Raw genomic sequence first — 18566 nt, forward strand, 5'->3', positions numbered from 1 at the left:
GCCTGGAGAGAGGAGACTCCCCTAGTTTTACATCCAAGGAAGAGAAACTAGAGTCAAGACTTAATGGAAAGAATTTGCCCCTGTTGACACAGAGCGTTGGGTGCATCTGGGGCCCAAACTCCTGCAGGGAGGGGGAAAGGCTTAGTTCTGGGTGACCACCATCGCCAAGGAAGAGACACCTGGGACCACCCCACAGATTCCTCAACGCTTAGAAACCTCAGAATTCAGAAAGGGCTTCCTCAGGATCCCAGATGATGTGACCTTTGGAGAAAAATCACAGTGTGTTGGAGAGAAGAGTTGTTTTCATCCTGGCTCTGCTTCTAGTTGGTTGTGTGACCTCAGGCAAGTCACTTTGCCTCTCTAGGCCACGGAATCCTCAAAAGAATGGAGTTGGAAGAGCTCTAAAGCTCTTGAGTCCTCAGGCACCATAATCTGACCGACTAAGTGCTGAGCTCCCAGCTGGCAGGCAGCTGTGTGCCCAGCTCCTGCCTGCCCTCCGGGAGCTATGACCTCAAGGGAGAGAAAACATCAAACTGATAATAACAGAAATAAGTTACAATTATAATACGAATTAGAAGAAAGAGTGCAGGTGCTGTGAGGGTGCTTAAGAAGGTGGTGGGGGAGTTTACGCAGGAAACAGATATTTCAATAAAAAACACAGGGAACAAGCCTGTTGCCCACTCATCCATTCAACACACAGTTACTGAAGGTGCTCCAGAGCCCATGGTGAGCAAAGCGATGGTCCCTTCCCCCTGGAGCCCCCAGTCCAGTGGGAGAGGCAGACAATAATATAATCACACAGATAAAGGTAAAAGCACACATATGGTACATATACTGAAAACTGTGACACGGGGAAATGAGCAAGAATAAGAAAAGGAAGTGACTTGGGGGAGAGGGGGTCAAGGAAGCCTCTCCGAGAAAGCAAAGGTCAGTCCATCATTTAAGGTCAGAAATCCTTCAGTCAAGCCCTGGGGGAGGTGGGGGAGACCCCTGAAGGGGGTGCACCTGCCTCCCCTACTCGCCTAGCCTCAGAGCAAGCCCAGGTCGGAGACAGAGCAGGGCCTAGAATTCCGGTCTCTGACACTCCCGACCCAACTGTGGGACTCACCCGATAGCCTCAGGGACCCCTGGGGGCGGAAAAGGAGGTGGAAAGCGGGATGGCGGCGGCGGGTGGTGCGCCCGGCCCGCGCAAGGTTGGCCCGGCGCGGAGCGAGCGGCGCTGCAGCCTATCTGGGCTCATCTCCCTGACCCGGAGCCGGGCAACTATTAATCTTGGTTGACGGTTTCTAATGTCCTAATTGGGAGGTGGGGAGAGCGGCCCTAAAGGTAGAAGCGGCTAATGGGCCTCTTCATCACCGCCAGGAGCGGGTCCCTGGCGGAGCAAGGGGTTGCTGCAGCAGGTGAGACGCGGAGCCGGCGGCGGCCCTTAATGAAGCTGCCGGGGCTGCGGCGGACCGAGAGGGAGCTCGGGGAGGGAGGCGTTTCCGGGGGTGAGAGGACGGGTCGCCCATTCCCGCCCGAAAGCCCAGCTCCGGGGCTCACCTGGGCGCCCTTTATCTGAAGAGGCCTCCTGGGGGCGCAGGGCTCGGGGGAAGGTGCTGGGTTAGACCTGCGTAGATAGGGATCTTTTCAGAGGTGACAGGAGTTGGGTGGGATACACGGGGACGTGGAGGGTCTGAAAGCCCGAGTCTCCCTGCCGTAAGCAAGGGCCGGGCACAAAGTGGGTGCTCCGATGTTTGCTGACCTACGAGGCCTGTGCCCTACGTGAGCAGGGGGTAGATGTTAGGAGCAAGTGTGAATTCGCGGGCATCCGTGACCGCATGGCTCCAGAGCGCCTCGTCTGTTCATATTTGCGCCCCTTCCCCCTCTGTGACCCACCTTCCCTTCTGGGGCGGGTCTGTGAGCTCCCAGTCCTCCAACTCTCAAGCCCGTCCCCTCCTCCAGCATGTGCTAGCGGGACCTGTCGCTAACCCAATCCTCCCAAGGCAGCCCTCCTCACCCCCACCCCCATCCAGGTCCAAACTGCCCGGGGAAGCGGGGTTGGGAGGGGGTCGCCCACACAGCCGCTCCTCAGCCCTCCCCTGGGGCCCGCCGCGCCGTGGAGCCCCGGCTTCTCTACGGGATTCGCCGTCTCTCGCTCGCTGTCAGCCTCTTTCCCGCCCGCTCCCCGCTCCAGCCGCATCAGAAATATATTGTATTCTCACCTAATCCTGTTCAATTACAGCATAATAAAACACATAATAAAAACCTAATTCACTTTTCACCCGTGCCCACCATCTCCCGGCATCTTCTTGCTCGGGATTAAAAATTTGTCTTCATGTTTGTGGCACTGCAGTCCCGGCGCCTCCGCATCTTTAATATATGAGCAGGGGCGCTAGGGACCCGCCGGTTCTGCAGTCTTCGCGCCGGGAAGGCGCCCACCAGTCACCTGAGGATGCAGGCGGGGAAGTAGAGAGAAGCATAGACCTGCATGGGGGGCCCAGCGGCACCCACCCCCTCCCTCCCCGGGGATGGGGGCGGATCAAAGACCTCAGATTTCCGGGGACCGAGAGATAGCGCGTCCATTTGTCCAGCAGACCCAGTGTGGCCTCCAGGGGGCGTATGTGGGGCAGGTCTCTGGAGATTTTTACCAAGGAGGCTGGGCTACCTGGTGAAACCCAGCTGAAGGTGCAGAGCAGAGCCGGTCAAGGCGGCGCCCCACTGTCCTCAGCCTCCATTCTCTCCTTTGCTTCTGATCTTCTGAGCTGACCAGGTCACCGTGGCTCTGACTTCCAAGTTACCACCACCATCCCCAGTCCCTAGGGATGCTCTACCACCCTCTGATCACATTGTGAACACCTGTATCACTGAAACAAGATTAGAGCTCCCCAGAAGCAATTATTGAGAATTTAATAAGAGAAAGTTTCCTACAGAGGCACAGTACTTGCTGAGCTTACAGAGGGGGCAGGTCTGAGACCCAAATGCAAACCAGTGATATTCCCTCATTCCTTCATTTCTTCCTTCATTCATTTAGGGCAGGGGTTCCCAATTTTTCTACATTCATGGAGCCCTTAGTTTTTCAGTGATTTTTTCACAGTACCCTAGGCCAAAAGAAATATCTAACAATTCCCTTTAAATACTTAGGTCTAGGGCTTCCCTGGTGGCTCAGTGGTTGAGAATCCGCCTGCCAATTCAGGGGACGCGGGTTCGAGCCCTGGTCCGGGAAGATCCCACATGCCGCGGAGCAACTAAACCCGTGTGCCACAACTACTGAGCCTGTGCTCTAGAGCCTGTGAGCCACAACTACTGAGCCCGCGTGTCACAACTACTGAAGCCCGTGCGCCTAGAGCCCGTGCTCCGCAGCAAGGGAAGCCACGGCAATGAGAAGCCCTCACACCACAACAAAGAGCAGCCCCCGCTCACTGCGACTAGAGAAAGCCTGTGCGCAGCAACGAAGACCCAACACGGCCAAAAAAAAAAAAAAAAAGTACTTAAGTCCAAACAATTTAATAAATATTTACATCCTAACTCCTTTGTAGCCATTTGAAAAATGAACACACATAAATTGGAAGAAAAAAGAATACTTTTTACATTATTCTTAAGTTCGATTACTAATGAATGGAATGTGTGTCTGTTGGGCTCTGCATAACTTCTCAGAACATGGAATCAGCTTGGATACTGCCACCAGTTCCTGTTCTACACTGACTTCTGTGTAATTCTTGCTGTTTGTCACAGCAACCATCAAAAACACAGTTTTGCAAAGACATCATTGAAAGTGATACAGCACAAACTAATTTTGAAACTGTGAACTACCTCAAGCTAGTAGTTTGTGCAGTGTCTAGCAAATGTCGAGTATTGCTGGATTTCCCTCAAAAACTTTAAATGTCTGGCAGTCCTATGAGTTTATTGTGGCACCCTGGGGTGCCTCAGTATACAGTTTGGAAACCACAGACTTAGGGAATCTACCTGTTTTCTTTAAGCAACAAGCCTCCTTAGTGGTCTTGGAAAGGTTGGGATGACTGAACAGAGGTCATCTGATTTGGCCACAGGAAAAGAACTTGAATCTTATCCACAACTCAGTGGTCAGATATAAGGAGGGGAGTCTGACAGCCTGGGGGTTCAGGTGTTAGTCTTACATCACTGTTACCCAGCACCACCTTCCACCCCACTGTACCTTGGTGACCTGGAAAGGAGGTCATGACAATGAAACTATATCACCAGAGACCAGCAACTCTGAGTGGGACTACTCTATAGGAACTGGACAAGAATGAGGTGAAGGTGTCTCCTTTCCAGCATGCCTTAAATGATGGCAGCTCGGTGCCCTCCCCAAGAAGTGGCAGAGGTGGAGGGCAGGTCAGCACCCCAGGGAACTGACAGAAGGAGAACACATTGACATGTGCAAGGAAGCAGATAGACAGCACAGTTGGAGACAGTGGCTCTGATTACATGTTAGATACTTTCTCCCTCACGTCCCTGCATTTAGGACTCCTAGGGAGACACAGAAGAGGGAGAGCTGAGCTCCTTCTCTTGCTGGCTATCATATGTAGGGACATCTCTAGGGACAAGCTTCATTTTGCCTCGGGGACTTTTCAAGCCACACTACCCCCAAGATTCTGACATGCCTCCTTGGGAGGACATGCTCCCCATCCTCGGGGCTGAAAATCACTAAAGCTGTGAGCCATTGTTTCTGTTGTGAATATGTCATATCTTTTAGGTTTGTTGAGGAGTAAAACAGATTGAGAACCACTCGGTTAGTAAACTAACCTAGGACCAACATATGAGTGGGGTTTAGGGCACTTCTGGATTCCACATTCATTTATTCAGGAAACATGTATTGTGTACCTGCTGTGGTTCGGGCACTATTATAGGTGCTGTTGGCATATAAAAGTGAAGATATGAGTAGTTGCTTAATGGGTAGAGAGTTTCAGACGTGCAAGATGAAAAAGTTATGAAGATCAGCTCCACAACAATGTGAATATACTTAACACTACTGAACTTAAACATAGTTAAGATGGTTTTTATGTTATGAGTTTTTCATCACAATAAAAAGCGAATATTGGACTTCCCTGGGAGTCCGCTTGCCAGTGCGGGGGACATGGGTTCGAGCCCTGGTCCGGGAAGATCCCACATGCCACGGAGCAGTTGAGCCCATGCGCCACAACTGCTGAGCCTGCGCTCTGGAGCCTGTGGGCCACAGCTGCTGAGCCTGCGTGCCACAACTGGTGAAGCCCAAACGCCTAGAGCCCTGCAGTGCAACGAAGAGTGGCCCGCGCGCAGCAACGAGGACCCAATGCAGCCAAAAATAAATAAATTTTTTTAAAAAGTGAATATCACAATAAAATGCTGCCTGGCCTCAGGTTTTTCATTTAAAATGGAGAGAATCATTTGTATAGGATCAATAGGAATATACGTTGTAGCAAATACCAATCAAGTTAAGTCCCAGCCAAAGTGAGAGAGTGGCATGGACATATATACACTACCAAATGTAAAACCGATAGCTAGTGGGAAGCAGCCGCATAGCACAGGGAGATCGGCTCGGTGCTTTGTGACCACCTAGAGGGGTGGGATAGGGAGGGTGGGAGGGAGGGAGATGCAAGAGGGAGGGGATACGGGGATACATGTATACATATAGCTGATTCACTTTGTTATACAGCAGAAACTAACACACTATTGTAAAGCAATTATACTCCAATAAGGATGTTAAAAAAAATAATAAATAAATAAACAAATAAATAAATAAATGAAGAGCAGTAATTATAAAAAACAAAACGAAACTTAAGTCCTAGCTCACAACTGCCCTTCTTTGAGAACAGCCCCAACCACAGAGGTGGACCTGAAGTAATGATGTGTAGTGTCTTTTCAACTTGACCCTGACCTCTGGCCACCTCCTAGGGGCAGACAACTGATCTAAGCTGTACCAATTTTTCAAACTTGAACGGAGAGACTGAAGCTGGTTGAAGCTGTTACCTTCATGGCAGTGTCCATATACTCCCATTGCTGAGGCCTCCAGAACTGCCCAGCATCTTGCCCTTTCCAAGGCCTGGTTGGTTAGCTCCATGTCTGATTCTGAGAGCTACGGCAGAATCCTTCCAACACACCCCTCCATTTACTGAAGCTAGCCACAATCATTCTCTGTTGCTTTCCACAAATAACTTCAATTATAACCCAAACCAGTGGTGCTCCTTATGGGAAATAAAAGTTGTCAATTGAGGATTTGCTGGTGATAGGGGAGGGGAGGTCTTCAGTCATAAAATAGCACGGGTGGTTAATTTATAGATTAAAATAGCAAACTCTTGCTCCATAAGCAAACACTTTACCCTGAAGGAGCTGTGTATTGCTTGTTAGAGGCACAGGGTTATTTTCCTACTGGAGGTATGGGGAGGGGAGGAGGACAGAGTTGTGTAGGTAGCCTAAATTATTCCGCGCTCCTCCCCCCTTCTCCTGATCGTTATTCAGTTGCCAAATGTCGCTGGTCTGAGAAGACTGGAAGGAGAAAGCTGGAGGAGGCTGTGGCCTGAAGCTGAGGCTGCTGTTGTCCTTCCGGCAGCCTGGGCTGGGACTGCCAGTCAGGAAAAAGATGTGTATAAAAGAAAAGAGAAGGGAGCAGCCCCAGAAGCTGTCTTTTGGACACTGATCCAGCTGGTTCGAGGTTCCTCCACAATTCCTAGCAAAAGGTTGCCCGGCATCAGGACCTGAGATCATTGCAACGTGCGGGGAGACTGAGGAAGAGGGGACCGAGAGAGGTGCCTTAATGCCTGCCCTGCACGGGGCTGTGTCCCTGCAGATGGGAAGGCCCTCTTCACCCAACAGCCCATTTCTACTCAGCGCCAGGCACAGAGGCACACTTAGCGGAGTTCAGTGAACTGTAGGATACAAGGGTGGAGAGACGGAGAGACCACGGCAGGCACAAGAGGCAGGGCCAACAGCCTCGCAGGCCACTGGAAAAAATCGGGGCTTGGGACCCAGGAGGGGCCTCGCGTGATTCTTCAATAACCTCGCGGATTTCTAGGCGGGAAGTCAAAGGGCGGGCCCTGGGATGCTCTTGGATTTCGAAACTGGAAAGTAGGGAGGGGATTTGGCGGATTTAACGGTTCAGGACTGAGGTCATCAAGGAAGCGGATCTTTGACGTAGGTTCCAGGATCAGGTAGGCGAGGTGAATCGTACCCCCGGCCTGCGGCGCTTAAGTCATTGCCCGGGAAACGGGAAGGAGGCGGAGCCAGCCGAATTTTGACTGACAGGAGCCAAGCAGGGGCGGGACTCTGCTTCTGACTGGCTATGTCCCCCACGAGGGGAGTGGCTCACCTATGACTAACAGGCCCAGGGGCGGGGCTGGCTTGAGACTGACAAGCTTGACGGGGAGGAAATGGGACTTGGTTTTGGCTCTTAGGACACCAGCCAGGGCGGAACTAGGATAGTCTGACTGGCATGAGTCCACAGGGCCTGAGCTAAAGCTGGCCCAAACCACCTGTCCTTAAGATGCCGGCCTCATTAGCCCCAGTGACCAAGGAAAAGGGCAGGATATGGCCACCTGGTCCCCTCCCTATGGCCAGGGTAAGCCAGGCCTCCAGGTCCAAGCCATTTTTTCCCTTAGAACGTAGGCCAGGAGAGAGGAAGAAGGCTGGGGAGGAAGGCCAAGGATGCAGATGCAGGTTCCCAGAGAAGGTTCCTGGAGTCTGAGCACTGGGAGGAAGAGAGGAGGCCCAAGAATGGGGCCAATTATTTAACTGTGAGAAAAGTGCTATCTCTACCCAAATGCTGACTTCCGAGGAAAATTCCAAGCATGTGGAGGCAGTCTGGAAAACATGCCTGGCTAGGATTTGCCCCTAGAGAACCTGTGAAGTTAGCTTAAACCAACCATTTTTTCTTTGAGAAGCTGGTATAGAACTAGGAATGAAAGATGGCAGGAAAGCCTTCCTTCTAACTGGCCCACTGGTGCCCTGGCCAGCCTTCTCTCTGACAGGGTTTAGTATTATCTGCAGAGCACAGATAATTGTTATTAAATGTTCTTAATAATTTTGTTTTACAGAGATTCCAGCACCTCACTCCCCAAGTGGGTTTCTTTTACCTAGATTTTCCAGTAAAAGTGCAAGGCCTCTTTTCAAGGGGATTGCCAAAGGCCAAAGCTGTAACTTCAGAAAGAGGCTTTAAGATTTGACCCAGGGCTCCAGGTGGGCTTGGTGGGAGGTGCTGTTCCCCAGCAAAACAGGATGGAATTGAAACTGGCTATCTAAATGTTGTCCCATAGTTAATCAAGAATGGGAATCTTTGCTTTTACTCCTTCAGCTATAAAACCCTCAAGCTTGGAAACTCCTCGGTGGCTTTGGTAAAAGGTCTGTACACTTGTGGGCCTGTCAGTTTTGCTGGCCTGTAAACAAACTGGGCCCAGGGAGGAGATGTCCTGGAATGTCAAAGGGAGTAGGAGAATGACCTCAAGTTTGGCTGGCAGGTGAGGAAGAAGCATAGCACAGGCTTCATAGTCACTCAACTTGGCTTGAATCCTGGCTCCACCACCACGTAATTGTGTAGCTGTGGGCAACTTTCTTAATGTCTTTAATAAGCCTGTGTCTTTGCTATGAATGGACATAACATGTCCGGCCTCACAGGGGTGGTTGTGGAGATTGAAGGAGACAATGAACTTAAAGCACTTGGCTTCAGTAAGCCTGCCTGGCACAACAGGGAAGGACTCAATAAGCCGTAGCTGGTGTCACCCCCACTGCACATCAAGTAAACTCCTACTTCCTAAGAGGATTGAGTGAGTGCAGGCCAGGGTAACAGGTCACTTGAGGCTGTTGTGGGACCATTCAGCTCTAAAGATTTCTCCTGACCACCTAGTGTGAGAGCTTTAGGCTGAAAAAAAGGGAGATGAGGGGTATTTCCTGCAGGGAATAGGGAATGGATTTTGTTATAGATTCATTCACGTTTATTCTTTTGAATCTTCCTAAGCCGAGACTTGGGGTAAGAGAGGCAACTATTGGGGTAATTCCCTGATGGTCCAGTGGTTACGACTCTGCACTTTCACTGCTGAGGGCAGAGGGCGCGGGTTCAATCCCCGGTCAGGGAACTAAGATCCCGCAAGCCGCAGGGCCAAAAAAAAAAGACAACTATACGCTGTTTAATAGTAGCTCTCACCAGCTGTACATAGGCATGAACAGGACTTTGGGCCTTATTTTTCCCAGAAAAAAAAAGGTGCAGGGAGGGAGTAGAGGGCCCTGGGACGGGGGGAGGGGTGTTAACTAGCAAACGGTCCCGACCAGGCGTGTTCCAGTGTTGCATCAATGAGAGTGTGTAGGGGTGCAGAGGTGTGCTTGTGCCCTAGCAACTTGTCTCATGGAGCCAGGCAGTCCTTAGCCCTCTAGCCTTCCTCTCCCAGAGGCCACCACCCCATGCCAAATGCCTGAAGGGAACCAAGAAGCCCAGAGCCTGAGTTGGTTTGTAGGTGTGTGATCAGCAAACCCGCATCCCCCGCCCCTGTCCCCAGCCAGAAAAGAAGGAAATGAAGCCAGCACTCCATCTGCTGAGGGAATAGAAGGTGGAGGCATCTACCCACATCCCTCCTACTTTAGTACCCAGGGTGCTGATGGAGGACTGATTTTCTAATCTCAGAGCTCCCTCTGCTGGGGGCTGAGGCTCCCTACAGAAGGGGAGGGAAGAGACTAAGAACTGAACTTCGTAGGGAGAGAAGGGAAGGCCGCGGGCAGGAAGCTCTTCCTGGGCACTCAGGACATGGAATTGAGTGAAGATCAAGAAGTAGACAGATTTTCGGTTTATTGAGTAACAGTGGCACCATAGCTTTTATTACTGGTGGCGGTTGGTTGGGGGAGCAGGAAAGTGCTCTTAGAGGATCACACTGGGGCCTTCACCCCACTTCAGCCAGAGGTCACAGGAGTTGGAGTCATGGTCCAGCTCTGCACTCCGTGAATTCACCAGCACATATTCCATCCCCAAGTCCACCTCCCCTTTGGACCAGCCGTTGACTGCTGGGCCCTTCCTCCTCTTGGAGGTGGGGGTGTGGGGGAGCAGGGCCAAAAAGCCTCAAGAAGAGAAGGAACTAAGATCAGGATCCTGCTGAACGTCCAGCAAGATCAGTGGAACACAAAATCCCCTGTCTTGAGATCCTACGCTCAGGGCCTAGTTGCCCTTGAGGTGTCCTAGTTACAGCCACTCAGACACCTGTGAAGTTTAAGCACCGTTCCCACGCTGTGTCCCTCCGTAAGAGGGTGCAGTGGGGGCTCTTAAACAGGAATGCTTGCTCTGCCTTCGTGGCTTTTTGGTTAGGGGAGGGGGTTGGGATTGTAACTTTAGACTTAAGGTTATGATGTCTTGCGGCCCAAGAACTCCTAGGATTGTGCCTAAAGATGCCCGTACTACAGTGTGGGGGAGATGGGGAGATGACAAGAGCAGTACAGGACACTGACACTCCTTTGTTCTAGCAGAGGAGAGGAGAGGAAATGACCCGTTCCAGGATGTGGGGAATGCGATAAGCCCCCTGCCTCCCTTATCCTGCCATGTCGTCCTCTGCCAGCCCAGTTCCTGAGTCAGCTTCGGGAGCCAGGAAGCAGAAATCTGAAGGATTCAGCCCAGTTTAGCCTGCTAGTGTCCCTCAGTCTCTGTCCTGAGATCCTGGGTCTCCTCCTGTGTCCAGAAGGGGCAAGGTTCTATCAGGAATGACTTGGCTGGTGGAACTGTTTAGGTGAGAAAGTCCTGTAGCCTGGCCAGCTGGCAGGTGACAGGAGGCCAAGAAGGGAAGCCAGACATGAGGACATCCCAGGACAGCCTGTACACACACGTATCACATATGTACATATGTAGACACACTAGCGCAGAAGAAAGGGATCATGTGACCCTGCTCTTTGAAATCAGAGGAGAGAAAAAGGCTACGGGGGCACCTCTCCCAGTCTAACGGATTGCTGGTCTCAATGGCTGCTCCCACACCAGGCCTCCGCCCAGTACCAGGCAGATGGAAAAGTGGCAGTGTCGGCAAGGCTCCACTAAAGCAGCAGCCCAAGGAGGTGAGAGAGGAGGCCAGGGGCTGACGCCCCCTCAAAGCCCCTTGTTATAGTAAACCACTTCGATACTGGGGTTTTGCTCATGGATCTGAGCTCTCAGCTCCGGCTCCAGCCTCCTCACGTGTATGGAGCTGCAACAGAACAGCGCAGGCAGGCTGAATGTCCCCTGAGCCCACCCCCCTCAGCTGGGTGCCCCCCGATCACCACCCCTCTTCCTCCCAGGTTGCTGAATCTTCTCCTTCAACTGCCAGAGGCCCAGATCACTGTCATTCCCCCACCCCCAGAATAAGCTGAATTCCTGCCAGGCCTCCTCCTGGAACACACTGAAGGAACCTAAATCAGCTGCTCCCAGAGATGTGGAGACCTGTCTGAAGCCCCCAGCCTTGGCTGGGGGCAACACTTACCTTCTCTGGGGGAACAGGGCACAGCACAGGGGGGTGGCAAATACCAGGCTGAGGGAGAAGAGTGTTGGAAAGGTTTGTGAAGCTCTGATCTAAGAATGTTCCCTCCCGGCACCCCACCCCATCTCTGAAGACAGCCTCTAGGGGTGGAGATTGATTAAAGCCAATGATGACATTATGTTCTGGCTGAGGAAAGAGCCTCCAGAGCAGTGACCCAGAGCGCCACAGCCAGTGACAGAATTGGGAATTAAATGTGCGTGAAACTCTGGGCTGGTACCAAAAGGTATATTTCCGTGGTTTCCGTGGTGGATGTAGAACCCCTTCGACTAGATTCTTGACCTTCAAGAACAGAGATCACTCCTAACACACACAGTATGCCCTACAGGTGTCCAATACCCCTACCAGTTGAATGTATGAATGAATGATGTATTTAAACATCTTAAAAGCAATAAGACCCACCCACATCCACCACAGAAAGGACACTCCCACACATTCTAGCTAACTCCCTGCACACTTACCAGAAGCCCACCAGTCCCACCTGCAGGGGCGCCCCCAGCCAGGGGCGGCGCTGTGGGGAGAGAGAGAGAATGTAATGGTGTGTGTCCCCTGCACCCCCTCACCCCTACACATTCACCCACCACGGCTCTATCCCATCAGCGCTGCCTTTGAGCCTCTGATATGTGGCCCTTTTCTTTCCCCCAGTCCCATAACAGGGACTCACCACCCTCCACTCCAGCCAGGCCCATTTGCTGACACCCTCCCTAGCGTCCCACCACCCATCTTCACCTCTCTGAATTGCTTCCCACACTTCCTTCAGGAAGCCTCCTCTAACCCTCCACTCCCTCCCTCCCATCCCACTGCGTGAATCTGTCCCTTTCCAAACACATCTCCTGCTCTGCACACCCTTCTGGATTTGCTCCAGCCTTAGAGGTCACCAGTCTGTTGCTCCGTGTACATGGTTGGCACTCAATAAATATTTGCGAATAAATGATTCAACAAATGAGCCAGAGCTTGTGTCCCTGTGCCTTGCTTCTCCGTCCTGTTCGTGTGCGGGTGAGCCTGTGTGTATGTCTCAATGTTTTTTGTAGCTGACAGCAAGAGCATGATATCAAGCATGGTTGTGATAGTCCATCCCTATGTGTGTCAGAGGTGTCTGGAGTGACACCAGCTTCCTTCAGGACAGAAACCCTTTCTTTCCTTCCCTTCCCTTCTCCTCCTGCACCCTCAGTGTTCCTTCATTCCAGCTCAATTTATTCTTGCTGAATGAATTAATGAAGGTGGAAGGGGTAGCACAGGGGTGGGGCAAACAGGTAGCAAGTCTTAGACTCAAGTCAGGTTGGAGAGGAAGTTGGGGACCGGTCACTTCTGCCCCCAGTCACCACTATTTCTAGGACGGGAGAGGTGAGAGTGACGTACCTTTAGGAAGTCTTTCTTCTCCAGGGTGTCCATGATCACGGGGGGAATGGCTGAGGGGAGAGCAGGGCAAGGAGGGAGGGAGTTAGTAGAGTGAAAGTCAGGACCCTAAGGAAGGGGCGATCCCCCTTTGAAGCTCCTCCCACTCCCCCCAGAGTCCTCAAACCCCCCGAATAATGGCACCCCCTTCTCTTAGAGCCGCCCATGCCCCACCGAGCCACTCCTGCCTCACCCATGGCAGGAATCGCCATGCAGATTCTTGATGTCACCACCTGGAAGATTCCTTGCTTGGCTGCGGCCACCGAGTGGCCAAGCCTCTGACCCTGTTCATCGGTCACTGGGATGCCCACCTGCAGCTCTCTGAGTAGAGAAGGGGGTGGGGGTCAGATCACAGGCCCCAAATCTGACCTGCCATGCTCTCACGGGCAGCTAGCCCCCTCAGACAGCCTAGATTCAAAGGCTGGTTCTCCCACCCCAGGATCCCAGCACCAGACTGAGACTAGGCCCAGCAGCTCGTGTGGCTGGCTGGTGTGCCTACATGCACCCTGGGCGTGCACACGCCAGGAGCTGGGGCCACTCACCTCTGCCTCATCAGGGGGATGTTGATGCAGTTGGCAGCTGCCACAGCTGCAAAGGGCACAAATCTGCCAACCAGTGGGGGCAAATGCTGGGGGAGGAAAGATGTCATTTAATGCAGGGGTCCCCAACCCCAGGGCCGCAGACCGTTACCTGTTAGGAACTGGGCCGCACAGCAGAAGGTGAGCGGCAGGCGGGTGAGTGAGCGAAGCTTTATCTGCTGCTCCCCCTTGCTCGCATTACTGCCTGACCCATCCCCCCACCCCCATCTGTGGAAAAACTGTCTCCCACGAAACCGGTCCCCGGTGCCAAAAAGGTTGGGGACCACTGATTTAGTGACCCTAAGGGCCACGGGGTGGTAAGGAACTCTGAGGAGAGATATGGGGAGCCTGTAGGTTGGGGTGGAGGAGTGGTAGGGAAAAAGGAGGCAGATAAAGTGTGAACTGGGGGAGGGCAGTGGAATGGGGGGGATTTACCTTGGTGAGGGATTTGAGTCCCAGGGCCGTGGCCACAGCCCCGGTGGTAGCACTCACGTAAGCCGTTCCCAGCTGCCTGTGGACGGAAGAGCCAGGACACAAGGTGGGAGGTAAACAGTCCAGCATGTGGCTCTTTGCTTCAGGGATGTGAGGCGTGGGAGGGTGGCCTCATTGCAGAGAAACGTCTCCCCTGCTCCAGTGCAGATTTGTCTGGAAGCCCCAATCCCAACCCTTGAAGAGGATTGGGTCCCCCAAAGCATACACAAGAAGACCTCAGGCCCTCAGTCAGGCCAGGAAAGTGAGTGGGGGGCAGGCTGAGAGGAGGCCGCTGAGCCACTGGCTGCATAGGCCCAGGGGAACAGGAGAGAGCAATGGAGGGCCGGGAGAAGAGTCCCTGGGGACAAGCTCTCACCCCCCAGTGATGGGAGCGTCGCCACTGCGGTTGGAGTAGTTAACGATGGCATTGAAGGACTGATTCACCCACTGCCAGAACACCACGGTTGGGGTCTTCCTGAGGGAACAAAGACACTTACTTCCACAGTGTCCCACATCCTTGGACACTGATAATAAAACCCCAAAGGTTAACCCCAAACCCTCAGGAGGGGCCCTGTTGATGCCCCTAGAACGTGCTCTGGTGACCCCTGCATGACCCTCCTTACACAAACACACCCATTGTCTCTGGGGTGGGAGGACCCCGGGGGCTGAGTTCTGAGGAATGGAAGGGATTCTAACACAAGCTCTCACCCACCTACTATTTTCTGCCCAAACTGGCCCAGAGAGGAAGTGCCTAGTCCTCAAGTTACACTGTAGCTTGAACAGGGCACCCAGGGAGGAGACACACAGGATAGGACCTGCCTGTAGAAGGTGAGCATGCAGCCGGTGATGGTCATGTTCATGGGCACCTGGGCTGACATGCGGCCAATCAGGACCACCTTCTCCCCTGTGTCCGGATGGAAGGCAGAGTCGTACACATACTTGGCCCTCCAGAGCTGGTCCTCGGTGAGCCCTGGTGTCACCACGCCGGCCCTGCAGAGGTTGGCAAGGAGGAGATAGGCAATTCTAGGGGGCAGATCTGCCCTCCCAAGCCCTGCCCACCCAGCTCAGGGGAAGTCTGGGCAGAGGACCAGGCACTTTGGCTCCCAATCTCAAAACAAGGGAACTACTTGTCTCTGGGGAAGAATCAGGTCTTGCCAGAAGGAGGGCTCCTATTTCTATTTCCCTTCTAGCCACACTAGGAGGGGTGCCCTTCTGTTTCTGCCCAAATGCTAGGTCAATGCTGGGTAATGGTGGTTTCCAATGGGTCAAAAATGGCTGGGGTGTTGCATGAGTTTTTCCTCCTGGAGACAAGGAGGCTGCCTTCCTACTTCCTTGGGACTCAGCTGAGCCCCTCTGTCCTTGCAGAGGGTGGCCCAGTAGTGGGACAGGTCCTTGTAGAAGGTTTGTGAAACACAGAGCAGCCCCCTACCCACAAATATCGACACCACCTCCTCAACCCAAACACCCTGAAATCCTTTAAGTTAAAGTTCTGTGCCCTAGTTGTCTGTGATTCCAACAGAGAGGGCAAGGGAGTGAGGGGGTGGAGGAGTGGAACAGGGTCACGCTCAAGTTAGGGGAGACAGGTGCAAAAGGTACTGTATTAACAGCAGGGAATGAGCCCCTGGGTTAAATGGGGTTGGGGGTCACCTGTAGTTCTGTACGATGTTCCGGGAAGCTTCTAGCTGTGCCCCGGACAACAGCAGATTTCGGGGGTCGGTCACAGTGAAGAAGTGCCGGGCTCTGCCCAGGAAAGTGCTCTGGTCCCAGCGAGGTTCCTGGATATTGATATCTAAGGGCAACTCACCCATTTTCTGCAGGGCAGGGACCAAAGTCAGAGGACTCCAAGGAGGGGTCCAAGGGCTCCACATGGGGGAGACTTTGGTGGTGCTGCCCTGGTCCCTGCCAATCCTTCTAGAGCTCAAGATGACTCTAGATAGGTAAGTAAGGATGTGGGGAGGAGCTGTTTTCTAGGCAATGTTCCAGCCCCCCGGGCCACTAGAGAACATGGCCAGGAAAACAGATGTCCTTGCACTCTGGCCTGGTAGAGATTTTCATGAGTGAGGATTTACATGTGTGTGGTTGATGCATGAGCAGCAACTAATCCCATGCAGCTACTCTTGTGCTCTGTATGCACAAAAATGCAGATTATATGCATTACACATCCACGTTCATGTCAGCTTTAGGCCCCAGTTGCCTTGAGACCTACATCCAAACCCCCAAGGCTGTTTGGGAAGATGACGTAAGCCATCTCACACCCCAGGCCCTGACTGGAGGACAGCAAGGGGTCATTGGCAACTCCAGGGCTTACCTATTCCAGATCTCAAACAGGGGACTCTGATGCCAGCCAGCCAGGTGTGCTCGTGGGCATGCACAGTCCCCTCTCCAGACCCATCTTCCTCAGCCCACACTGAATGGCCCAAGGTTCTCCTTGTTCCCTAGCTGGGCAGGGCTGGCACAAACACACATCCACCTCTCCCTGAGCTACCTGCCTCTAAAGGAGCAGGATTCAGTGAGTGACCGCTCCACTCAGCACAGAGAGGAAAGCCTGAAGCATTCATCTGGCCATGTTGGGCAATATCCTACAGAATGACTAATTCTCTCCAACCACAGTTCCTCCCTCACAGGCAGACACACCCTCCCCTCTCACACACTCACATTCACATACCCACACACAAAGACACCAGCATACACGCCCTACACAGACCTGCAAACAGGGTGGACACGCCCTGCATACAAAGACCGTTACTTAAACACACACACACAGCTCATATCCATCAGTTGCAGACACTTGAATGTGTGACCATACAGAGTCTCAGCCCGACATTCCCTCCCCAACCAACCTCCTCTCGTGCCTTAGAGCCCAAGATGCTGAATCTCGCAGGACAGAGGCAACTTTCCTCTCTGACTCCCAGCCCTCAAGCCCCTACTCCCCTGACCCCCGAACCCCGCCCGGCACAATGAGCACTCACGATTTCCTAGGCTCCTGGGCTCCCGTCCTCGGCAGCTCTCAGTCCCGCCTTCCTCTCCGCGGGCCGCCCCTGCCCTCACACCCATCACGGGTAACGTCACGCGTGACGCTCGCCAGCCTAAGGGGCGGGGGCTCCCTTGGCGCATCCGCCCGGCGAGGCCAGGGATTGGCAGAGCCTGGGGGCGGTGGGTGTCAGTTAAGGGCGACGCCCCCAGCCCGGGCCACTGAGACCTGGCCCTACGCTGTCTCCCAGAGCCAATCCGAGCTCAGGGATCAGTTCTGGCCACGTCCCCAGCCCGAGAGAGGAGGGGAGCAGCCGCCTTATTTGCTTGCAGTCCCTTGGCTGGCCTCGGGAGGCACCCGGTCTCTGCAACCGGGGGTCTAGGTGCCCGGGGCGAAAGCTGGCGGCGTGGAGGGGCATCCTCTGACGGTACGCCCAGAGGGACTCGGGTTACCGCCCGGCTTGTTTACTTAATGGCTGCCTTGGCAGTGGCCTCTGCCTACTTGGACCCCTGGTCTCCTACCCCGGTTCCCTCAAGGTCCTCTCGCAGCACCTTGGCATTCTCACCCCTTCACAGTCCGGTTCTGCTCCTGCCTGTGCCTCTTCGGTGTCCCCAGCCCTTTCCTCCTCCCCAGTCCCCTCTATACTCCCCTCTATAACCTCTAGCTCCACTGGGTCCCCAGTTTCCTTATTCCTCAATCCCTACCCCTGCATCACAGACCCTGGCCGCAGTCCCTGCCCCGGATGTGGAGGGGCAGAAAGCTCCAGGTACCTCCGTCTGCATCAAGAAAGTGGATCAGAAAGTCTTCCTCCTTCTAGTGTCCTGGAACCAGCTTCCCTGCCTTGCGTCCTTTCCAGAACTGGGTGGCCAGAGAGACACTTTCTGACATAGGAGGATGCATATGAAAGCAGCGCTCAAACACACACACACACACACACACACACACACACACACACACACACACACACAACACCCAGGTGCCAGCCCGCGCTCCTGCCCACCGCAGGCTCACGCCCCGCTCTGCCCAGGTGGCATTCCCTCGCTGAGGCCTCAGGGGTGACCGCGGAGGGGTGGCAATTCCATGAGCCCTGGTAGCTGGTTTGGCCTGGAGAAGACGTGGTTCTGGGCTCCCCTGCGCTGAACCGGTAGCGGGAGCCGGGCGAGCTGAGACCCAAGGCCTAAGTTCGCGGTGAGGGGTGGGGCACCAGAACTCGAACTGGAGCGGGTAGAACCCAGAGGCCCCAGCCCAGATTACAAACGGCCGACCGGGGCACCCAAGGGAGGTGGCTGGAGGGAGTGATTGGCGGCCCTCCCAGCCAATGGGAGCCCGGGGCTGCGCTGGGCAGCCCTATTCCTTCAGCCTCGGCGGGGCTTGGGCGGGGATCCCCCTGCTGCTGCCGCTGCTGCTGCTGCTGCTGCTGCTGCTGCTGCTGCTGTCGCCCGCGCCCGCGGGCGGGCGAGGCTGGCGGCTGCAGCACGCGCGAGCAGGTGAGGGGGGCCGGGAGGACCGAGCCGGGGGTAGGGTGCTGCGTTCTGGGTCCAGGAACTGCTCTGAGGGATTTGGCCCAGGTTTTGCGCGGGATGTTGGGGGGCTCTCGCCAGCAGGTCCTTCCCCCAAGGCTGGGAGAGGTTCACGCCCCTCTTTGGACGGGAGGGAAGGGGGGACAGAGGGGACCGCAGCCTGGGGTCTGGGGATCTCTGGGGCCCT

At 54.1% G+C, this 18566-nt stretch overlaps 1 protein-coding gene across 1 annotated transcript; it reads right to left on the reverse strand.

The window, feature by feature from the left end:
• Positions 1-9728: 9728 nt before the first annotated feature.
• On the reverse strand, positions 9729-16962 carry SFXN3 (sideroflexin 3). Its single transcript, XM_081228745.1, has 11 exons — positions 16858-16962; positions 15536-15699; positions 14704-14878; positions 14265-14359; positions 13853-13928; positions 13382-13467; positions 13033-13160; positions 12804-12853; positions 11906-11955; positions 11391-11438; positions 9729-11117 (listed from the first exon to the last, which is right to left on the reverse strand). The coding sequence occupies exons 2-11, from the start codon at positions 15694-15696 to the stop codon at positions 11021-11023; spliced, it is 966 nt and encodes a 321-aa protein (XP_081084871.1). The 5' UTR covers positions 15697-15699; positions 16858-16962; the 3' UTR covers positions 9729-11020.
• Between the last annotated feature and the right edge of the window lie 1604 nt (positions 16963-18566).

This window comes from Mesoplodon bidens (assembly GCF_964165515.1).
Source record: "Mesoplodon bidens genome assembly, chromosome: 1".
NCBI lineage: Eukaryota > Metazoa > Chordata > Mammalia > Artiodactyla > Ziphiidae > Mesoplodon > Mesoplodon bidens.